The sequence below is a fragment of the Andrographis paniculata genome, unplaced genomic scaffold (assembly GCF_009805555.1).
Source record: "Andrographis paniculata isolate CXL003 unplaced genomic scaffold, ASM980555v1 Contig86END, whole genome shotgun sequence".
Lineage (NCBI taxonomy): Eukaryota > Viridiplantae > Streptophyta > Magnoliopsida > Lamiales > Acanthaceae > Andrographis > Andrographis paniculata.
The window spans coordinates 2,607,336-2,618,388 of record NW_026137624.1 but is presented as its reverse complement, the minus strand read 5'-3'; the positions used below and the strand labels follow the sequence as shown (position 1 = coordinate 2,618,388).

General features: G+C 29.7%; 1 protein-coding gene across 1 annotated transcript; it reads right to left on the bottom strand.

Annotated features, from left to right (window-relative positions):
* Nucleotides 1–5,701: 5,701 nt before the first annotated feature.
* Nucleotides 5,702–8,822, bottom strand: LOC127242021 (uncharacterized RNA-binding protein C1827.05c-like; the record flags this gene model as incomplete). The annotated part of the gene is made up of 8 exons (XM_051261354.1): nucleotides 5,702–6,098; nucleotides 6,245–6,355; nucleotides 6,437–6,506; nucleotides 7,018–7,115; nucleotides 7,275–7,322; nucleotides 8,264–8,319; nucleotides 8,405–8,519; nucleotides 8,697–8,822. Coding segments are annotated over 8 exons (675 nt in total), but the record flags the coding sequence as incomplete, so codon positions are not given.
* Between the last annotated feature and the right edge of the window lie 2,231 nt (nucleotides 8,823–11,053).

Here is an 11,053-nt window from a genome sequence, read left to right as displayed (position 1 = left end):
CATATCTTTTTATGACAGTTTCCCCAAAATTTGTTGAATCATCGAATCATTGGTAGTACAATTATCAACAGTAATAGTTGATAATTTCCTATCAATATTCCAATCCATCAAAGACAAAATGAGGACATTTGATAAGATTTCAGCAGTATGAGGAGCCGGTACATAAACAAACCTATGAAATGAAAGAATTGTTAATGAGTTTCAATTATCTATACAACAAAAATACCAAAATAAAAGATTATTTTTAAGTAAATATGCCTCAAAATGACATTCTTCAAAGTCAAAGAGTCATCAATATATAATGTCCAGTAATTGACATAAATCCTTTCTTATTATTGCTTGATGTCCACATGTCCGTTGTAATAGCAATTCGACTATTAAGCTTGTCGAATATCTCATAACACTTGCTTTTTTCAACCTCATAAATCTTAAAAATGTCACCTTTTAAAGTGTTTCTTGTAATTATGTTAAAACATGGCTGAATATTACCAACAAATCTTCGAAAACCAATATGATCGACCATTGTCAATGGATAATTATGTAAAATCACCATTGTTGCAAGATCGTGTCTTGAATCTTCTTGATTAAACACACGGATTTCAAGTGCTTGACCTCCACCAAGTTTTTTGCTTCCCATCATCATAGCACTTTGTTGAATGTCCATTTTCCTTGGTCTTTTTTTACAAACTTTTTCAAAATGCTTCTTCAAATTTGTCTTTCCATAACCACTCGGTGCTTTTAGATGGGCTTTGCAATAGTTTCATTCTGCATATATCACATCATCAATCTTTTTCTTTTCAAAATGATCCCACCATTCCAATGTCCTTTTTTTTTTACAATCGGTGGAGCCATTAGTTTCCAAATTATCATTGTTAGTATTTTCTTCCGGAGTTTCTTGTGTATTCATATTTTCCTGAATGCTGCTAACCGACGGAATAGAATTGTCAACTCCTTCGGAATCCATCTACAAAATAACAAAATAATGCACTTGAGAACTATGAATTATCAATTAAGTTTAAAAAAAAATAAAAAATTGCAAAGGCATGAGACAAGACAACAGGCAGCACAGGATTTAAATTCAAGAAACACTGCATTTGAATTAATTTCTAATTTTTATACCAAATAGATTAATAAGATTATGAACTATCAAATATCAATTTTTTTTATTAAATGTACTATTGCAAGCGGACAGTAAACAACAAGCAGAACAAAAAAATAAAAATTCCACAGTAATAATAATAATAATAATAATAATAATAATAATAATAATAAATAAATAAATAAATAAATAAAACACCATCATCTTGATTCAGTTTTGAATCAACCGACAAATAAAAAAAAAATCAATCATCACCCCTGGATTTCGAACTCAACCTGAACAAAAATTTCTTCTTAACAACCACCGTGTTGCTACAATTTAGAACTCAAACTTAAAAAAATAAAAAAAAAAAAAAAAAAAAAAAAAAATAAAACGCCATTATAATTATTTCTTCATTCATTTACTTTTAACTTTTTTATACTCAAAACCCAACAAATAATAGAAAATAATAATAATAATAATAAATCTCACACACAATAACTTACCCTTATACAAAAAACATCAATACTTAATGATAAAAGATTGAGTTGGAGAATGGATTAGATGAAGAAAATGGAAGAAATTGATAAGAATATACCGTGATGGTGTGTCGCCTGCCTGTGTGAGAATAGATTGGTGAAGGGGGCTGCGTGAGAATAAAGAGGGCCTGATGCTAGGTTTTGTGAGGAGAAATATAATATAATTCAAGTTTTTTTTTAATTAAAAGGCAGGTCGGGTCGGGTCGGGTCCATGCTTGGACCCTAGACACGACCTGACCTTTAAAATTTTTTTGACCCGGACCCAAACCAGACCCTAGACCCGAATATTTGAACCCAACCCCAAATAAATTGGTCAAGTCCGGGTCGGGTCTCAGGTCTACCCGGACCCATTGCCATCCCTAGACTTTATGGGGAATTCTTACAAACCAGCCAAGATTGCTATGGTTAATATTCGGATTGATAATAAAAAAAATTCTATCAACTTATCTTGTTATTGACAGCAAGCCCTTATATGAAGCGTTACTATGAAGGAATTGAATACATTGATGTGAATATGTACCTTCCACACTTTACCAAAATTTGCTCTTTTGGAATTGGGACGACGTCCAAGAGGTTAAGACTAAAAAAGACCAATTTTCGGCAATAATTATGGTAGGGGATGTTACTTTCTATCATTCGAACATTCTACCATTTTCTTTTGTCATCTTTCCAACCATGGGAAATACAAACTATGAATGTGCCTCATGCAACATGGGATTAAGATCCATCCAAGGACCAATCCATGGCATATGAATCATGAACCTAATGAAGGATTTGGCGGAAAAAAAAAAAAAAAAAAAAAAAAAGTTGAAGATAGAGGCTCCCACAAGATGGAGAGTTATCCATTAAGATAAGCCAAGAGAAGTTATAAATATCTTTTTAAATAGTTAGGCGGGTTGACCACGCCTGAGGATGAGAAGTTACCATTTTAAGTAAGGAGAATTTGGTCTACCTTTAGGACCGACCGAAGACCTACGGGAGGAGGTTAACCTGGAAACAACCAAAATATAAAATAATAATAATAATAATAATGAGGGATTGGCATAAGAAACATGCCATCATAAATAAACTACAGAGCATTTTTGAAAATATTTTAGAATATGTGTTGACTACAAAAGCCAGCCGATTGGCATTAGGCTACGCCAGGCCTCTCCAAACGTCCTTTGGAAAGGCCTGTTTGGCTTGATCAGTTGGGTCAACCAAGGAACTAACTTAGGCTAAAGTTTGATCATTCACGTAAAAATGCTGGAAAGCAATATTTCAAGAAGAACAACAAAGGCCTAGTTTGGTGCAACAGAAAACTCAAGGTCTGCAGAAGAAATACAGAAGGAATAGTGGTCTCGAGTAGTGGTTTTGGGACTGATCTTGGAAGAGCTAGAATGGTCTAGACCGTTTGGGATTGTTGCTCTGAGTATTAACCAGAGAAAGATATCCCAAATTCTAATCCATTATTATTAAGAGGACATCCCATGATTTATCTAAAAGAATTCAGACTTTTATCATCGTACCTTACTCCATACCTTTTGAAGAGGGCATTTGTTGAGCTAGGCCCAAAGGCCAAGAGAATGGCTTTCCCAAAATTACGAGTTGTTTTAGAGTTGTTTGGCCTGAGTCCGGCCGAAAAGACTATCATGACTTGAGTCCAACCAAAGGGACTATCATAGGATATTTTATTTTCAACCAAGAACAAACAATAACAAGCAATCTATCATTCAAATTCAATATTATTTTAATTGTCTAAGTATATTTTAGTTTATTTTCATTTTCATCAGATTAGTAGTTGTATATTAGTCATCAATTCAACTTATGACAGATAGTCATCTTGGCATTGGGGTTCAAGCTGTTTGCTGCAACTATTCAGGCCGGTTCACTATCCAGATCTGTTACGACTATTCAAACCAGATTATTATTCAGGCCACTTGGAGTTATCTAGGCCGGCTTACTTTTTGGATTTAGAAGGGCTCTTTAGAATACATTTGGAACCCAACGTTGTTTGTAATTCCTGGGCCAATACTAATCTCTTGATTCGGACGCATATTCCTTCAAGGGATTTTAGATCTAGTAGATTCCATAATCAACCGTAACCATTTGATATATATGTGTTTGGTTGTGATTTCAAATCGAAATTAACATTATTCATATCGTACAGTTTTAAATAAAAATACATTATTTATTCTCATAAAATATTAATCAAAATACTATTTAAACGTAATTTTAAACACTACATTATAAATGAATTTCAAACCACAACCAATCAAATAATAAAATTGTGTTGCATTGAAATTAGGTAAATTATATAACACACTGTATTTTAGTATAAATGTATAAAATATCTCATATTTAATTTATTGTGTAGAACCTCTTATGTTAAATCAAAGTACAGACGAAACACTTCTTTATTCAAATTTGGTGTTTGGTTGTATAAACACGTCTAATCATACAAGTTTTATACAACTAAAAATGATAAAATGTAGTATTTTTTTAATATAATAAATAACTTATCAATTATTCATTTAATAGTTTTTTTTTAAAACAAAAGAACGAATTGTTAATAAAGTGAAAGGTTGATGAATTGTTTCTTTGTTTGTTTCATTCAAATAAAAACTATTTAAGAGAGTATCTTGGACTAAAAAAAGTATTATGTATATACTTTAGTTTAACATAAGAAAATTTAACATAATATGATGTAATTTATACATTTTTACTAAAAAATACAAAAGAATATCATATAATTTATGGTAAATTATATAACACTCCCTTGCGTTTTAAGTAAAAATGCATAAAACACTCTGTAATTTATTTATTGCGTAAAACTGCATTGTGTTAATTTAAAGTTTGCACTAACACCTTTCTTGCCAAAACTGATATTTGGTTCAGAATAAAAACCTAAATTACGCAAGTTTTATACAAATAAAAAACGCAAAATATCTTAAATAATTTTTTTGAATAAAATAAATAAATAAATAATTGATTAATCCTTTATTTTATAATTTTTGGAGACAAATTGTTATTTAATTTTTATAAAAACTATAAAAATAAATTATTGATCAATTATTTATTTATTTATTTTATTCAAAAAAATTATTTAAGATATTTTACCATTTTTTATTTGTATAAAACTTGCGTAATTTAGGTCTTTATTTAGAACTAAACATCAGTTTAGTTTTGGACAAGGAGAGTGTTTCATGCAAACTTTACTTTAACATAAAGAGGTTTCACGCAATAAATAAAATATAGAGTATTTCGTGCATTTTTAAAACACAAAGAATTTACCCTTGAAATTATGAGCTTTTAGATAACCCTCGAAATTATGAGCTTTTAGATAAAGAAATTAGGTTTCAGTTACTAATAGGGACACTCCCTTAAAATTATACTTCATCCGTCCCACTCACTGTGTCCACCTTTCTATTTCGATACGTCTTACTTATCGTGACACTTTTTTTTTTTAGAAAAGAATTAATATTTTAGTCTCATTTTCAAATTTTTAATTTATAATTTTTTTTATTTTTAATTAGTTATTTTAATCTTAAGTAAAAGATGTAAGATTTAGGATGGATACCAAGCAAAATTACATGTGATACACTTGTGGTTTGAATAATTTATACTATTCTTCCTTATGATTTAAAATTTAAATGAGACTTCTTTGTATTTTCATAACATTAGACAATAGCCACCTATTTAGAGAATTTCATGCAATATTTTTTAAAATTAAAATAATAATAATAATAATAATAATAATAATAATAATAATTAATACAATTTTTAAGAAATTGTGTAATATATTTTAAAACCCAAGAATAATAGATGCATATTGCATTTTTTGAGTTTTAAATTTTTTTTTTATGTTAGGTAAAAAAAACATACTAACAATATAAATATATATATATATATTTGATATTATATAGTATTATTTTTAATAATATTAATAGAAAATTGCACCAAAATTTTGTTGTTGTATGAACAAACTCTATTTTGATATTTAAAAGAAAAATAGAAAACACACCATAATTTGAAATTTCATTACAAAATATATTAATTGATAATGTACATACGTAATTTAATAAACATATACATAAGTCAATAATGATACAAGCATGATGCATAACAAAATCAAATTCAGTCCTTACACGATTAACAAATCTCGTTGAGCTGCTTTGTACTCTTTTTTCCACCTCAAAAATTAAAACATCATCGAACGAATCGTATCAGGGCAGGTCAACATTTCTTCAATTGGGTAGTTTCTGGAAAACAGACACACAAAAACCTAAACAATTCCTTAATCCCTATTGCCACATTTTAGTACAATATTGACTTAAATAATAAAATTGGCATGCCATGTTATGGTGATAACAGCAGCTAATGACCTTAACAACCAATCATTCATTCGATGATAAAGCTAAGCTCCTCAAAGATGGTGACAACGACCTGACCTAATCAACATCAAATCTAATCTTCTTCGGCGCAACTTGTGTACAGCCCACCTGCACAAAGCAAGAAACTCAGAATTCTACAGCAGTAGGCTAAAAGGAAATATTTTGTTTAGACGATAAAGCTCATCAAACACGTATATATGTCTGTAATGGTGATATCAGTATCACAGAAAAACCAGAGAAAAAATTGTCCTTACAAGTTCTGGGCACTTATACTCGATACCAGCATCCATGATCTTCTTGTGTCGTTTCTTGTCCCGCTTCACTATTCCTGCAACCAACTTCTGCTGCTGCTCCAGTGACCGCTCCTGAACAGCGTGTTTTGTTCATCAACGTGATTGCAATTTAATGGACAGAAGCATCAAAGTATTAAATGGATGAAGCTGTACCTTGTTATGGCGCTTCCTTTCAATTTGAACCCAATCTACGGGTTTGTGCATGCGGCTCACACCTTTCCACCTAAATGAAGTTCAATACGTAATTAATCAATCATGAAAAAGAAATGAAAGAAGTCAAAAAGGGCATTCATTGTAACGTACAATTTTCAACCCGTGCAGGCTCTTTTAACATTATTGAAGCTTTCATAGAATATGCAAGTCTATGCATTTCAAAGTTTTTGTTTAGGTGAACAATTAGGGCACCAAAGACGTTCAACTAATTTTCACCCAAACTCCCCTTTTGTTTAGTTATTCAGGATAAAATTAAGTAAGCATAATACCTATAATTTCTTACTTAATGTGGTAAAATATGGACAAAAGGTACAAAGATTCCGTAAAGCCTAAAGGATAAGGATTTCACATGGTGGACCAATGCAAAACCAGCAGATCGAAGTCCTCTCTTTAGTAATACATTTTATTCCATTTCTCATAGCTCACATAAGATGGTGTATTCTAAATTATCATACATAACCCTTTGGTATAATCGTTAAGAACGAGTGGACATAGCATAACTAGAAATAATAGTTACTCACAATTTTGGATGAACCTTTTCTGGGGGTACAAGACGAACTTGTAACAGATGCTCATACATTAGATAATTATGCATGCATTCCTCTACAACTTCTGCAACCTGTAATAGTTAAAGAGAATGCATAGCATGGAATTCATCAGAATCATGTTAATAAATAGTGTTAGTTGCACTAGGGAGATAAAGTACATATACGCATATAATGCAGGAGAGATATAGTATGGCCATAGTAACATGCTTTCTTTAGTAGAAGTGTATAACCTCAGGAGATTCAAATTCGATAAATCCATAGTGCTTTGATTTCCCAGTCTGTACAAACACATAAAAGAAGAAATCAATAGAGAAACTGAATGATAACACACTGACTTGGATGCTCATGAAAATACAAGTGAAGCTCAGAATTGTGTTATTTAATTAATCTAAAGGGCACTTTGACGACTAGGGCATTGATATTTTTGGTAGCGATACTCCATAATTCATTCACCAGTAACAACCAATAAACAAGAGCATTCAGAAGCCCATGAAATTGCAGACCAACTCATTCAAAGTTACTGGCAGAATATATAGCAAATGCTACAACCAGATTTTATGTGTTTTAACTTCACACACTAATTTAGAAATCTGATCAACCAGCAAAGAAAACATGTGATAATCTAGCAAGTATCAAGCTTGCCATGTGTCCAGATGGTAAAGGGGAAATTCAGATAATCATGCTGAAGAAGATTGATGAGTAAACACACCAGGAATGAAATCCAGAACACAAATCTTTCTGCAAACATAGTCAATGCAGGTACAATATTAAAGGTCAATCTGCCATCTTTAAGCAGAACATCACCTTTTTCTTGTCCCACTGTTAGACAGGCTCCACTAAATTCACATAATAATAATATAGGTATGAAAGCTTGATGTCTTAAGAGTAAAAGGTTGGGTCATCATCTCCATAGCCATAGCACAGAAAGCAACAACAATTCAGTCGGCCTCTAGACCTCTCTATTCTAATAATGGAACACACACATTTACAATTATTACCCAGTGTAAATTACACAAATTTGAAGTGTTTAGAAGATTTAAAAACACCAACACGTTTGGTTAAAACAATCAATATCATCCCAAATTTGCATTCCTTGAAGTATCACATGCTTGTAAATGCACAGCATCTATTATTCAAGCTCAAGTGTAGAGAGCCAATTCAGTCTGTTCGTTCACATAATAGCAACGCAAATAGAATAGATGGCGTAACAAGAACCAACCTTCCTATTTCTTGCAATCCTGAGTCTCTTGACTTTACCGAACTGCTTAAAAAAGGCTGCAGCAAATGCCAATCTCATAAGATCGAACAACTGCATACTACATAACAAACCACGAATGAAGTTCAAAGAATACAAGCCCACCTTCCATCTCATCCTCATAAAATCCATGTGGAATCCTCCCAATATACAAAACGGTCGTTTTACGTTCCCGAAAATTAGCCTTCGGAAGACCTCTCGCTGGACCACCCTCCAACGGCTGTTTCCATCCAAAAACCCGCAAAAATCAGAGAAGTTCAGACACACCACTTACAAGATTAAAACAAACATTAAAGAAAAAGAAGAAAAAGAAAATTCTCCCAAATCGAAAAGGAAACGCATACGCACACGAATGGAACCAAATTAAATTGGCGTAGTGAAAAATAATGTAACAAACCAGGAAGTCCAGGGCACCGTCCTTGGCAGAAGAAAATTGGGCAGAGCCCTTATTCAAATTCTTCATAACTTCTTCCTTCTTGGCCTTCGAATTCGTGTATGCAAAAAATCGATTCTGAACCGAAATCGATTAGGCGTGTAGCGACGCTCCCTCCCTGGAAAGATGGCGATGATTGCCCCCTCGCTTCCCCTATCAGCACCTTTCTTGTTTAGGGTTCGCAAGGTGCACTACGACTAGCTGTTAGTGTTAAACCCTAGAAATATTCCTACGGACAGTTGGTTGCCTTTCGGCCTTGGCCCATATTTTAAAAAACTAGACAATTAGACTTGCCCAACCGGTTTCGAACCGGCGGGTTCAAACGGAACCGCCGAACCGAATCCAAGCGGTTTTGATTCCTGGATTATCTGAACCGTCAACAACCGGACCAACGGTTCAGCATTTTTTTTTTGGGAGAAAAAATTATTTTTTTTTCAATTTAACCTAACTTGCAATTTAAATTTTGATCTTTTTATACTGCAATATTTTGACAATTAGAAATTTTTTTCAATCCTGTATTAACATTATTTAGATCTTAGTAATTGATTATTCTATATATATTTTGAAACTCTATTTATTTAAATTTCGATTTATTATTTTTATATTATTTTATGTTCTTTTTTTTTTTGAATTTTTTTAATTGGAATTAAAATTTTGGAGTGTGTTGTCCTAAAAAAAATCATCATCGACTGTTGGATCGAAAAAGCATGCCGAAATCGATTCATTCATAGATTTTTCGATCTCTTCTCCGAGCTATCTTGTGATAGTTTTGTAATTAACACGGCAAAAAAATATAATTCAAATTGAGAATGTAAAATAAATGCTAAAAATTTAAATAAAAAAAAAACTTAATCTATTGAAAATTGCAAAAAAAAAAAAAAAAAAAAAGACATAATAAAGAATTGAAGATTCTAGAAAATTGAAAGAGGAAAATATTTAATGAAAAATACATAAAGAAGGTAAATAGGCTCAAAGAACACCCCTTAATGTCTTTTTTTTAATTAAATTACAGTAAAATTACGGTAGATATATTGTAATATAATTATATATATTTATTTATAATTTAATTTTTGCATATTTTAAGTATACATATTTTAATTATAATTTATGAAATAAATATAATATTAATTATTTAATATTATACAAATATAAGTATAAGTAAAAGTAAAAAATAAAATAAAATAATATACGTGCGAGGGATAAGAGCTATAAATCATAAAATTTAAGTAAAATTATTTTTATAAAATACCAATAAATCTTGAAATTTAAAGAAATAAAAAAATAAAAAAAATTATAATTATCAAAATTCTTTTATAATACATGCATATTCTTCGCACCAATCCACTCTAATATATATATGATATGAATGGTTATAATTTTGAAAACTAAAATGCATTTGGTTATGAATTTTTTTTAAAATTGTAAATAATTAAATATAAACAATAAATATTTGATATAATATTTTTGATAGAAAAAAACTAAAATCAAACACAACCTAATATTTTTTGTTATTTATATAATATATATATGTGTATAATTTATTCATACTAATTTTAAAATTGACTAAAAAATATATAATATATTAATTAAAATTACTTTTAACAAAATCAATAAATTATAGTTATTTTAAAATAAATATTTGATTTAATATGATTGATAGAAAAAATTGTAAGGATAAACCTATGAAAATTTACAATCAAAACACAACCTAAAATTTTTTGTTATTTATATAATATATGTGTATATAATTATTCTTAGTAACTTTATAATTTACTAAGGGTGTGTTTGGCAATTAGCTTATAGTGATTAGCTATTAGCTGATTTAATTAGCTGATAGTTGTTAACTGATTTTTGACTAGCTGATTCGATTAGATGTTTGTATTAAAATGTTTGATAAAACAACTGTTTGATATTAGCTGTTTATATGTAAAATGACAATTGAGGACATTTTTATTTTATTTTTGTTTATAATATATTCAATTATGTTCTAATTATGTTCTTTTGAGTTTAGAATGTTTAAAGTTATTAATTATTGAAAATTATAAAAGTGTTATAAAAGTATTTATTTTTATTACAATTAGATTTAAAAAATAATATATTTTTATTAAAATATATAAATATTTTTTTTCTATTGAAAATGATGTAAAATATAAAATAATAAATTCTCCTGTATATATTTATTATATTAGTTATCGATTAGTTCATTATATTTATAATTTTCAATAAATTTAATTTATTTAATTTATTTTTAGTATAAAATTTATATAATGTAATTTTAATATAAAATAAATTATTAATATTTATATTTTCTATTTTATGTT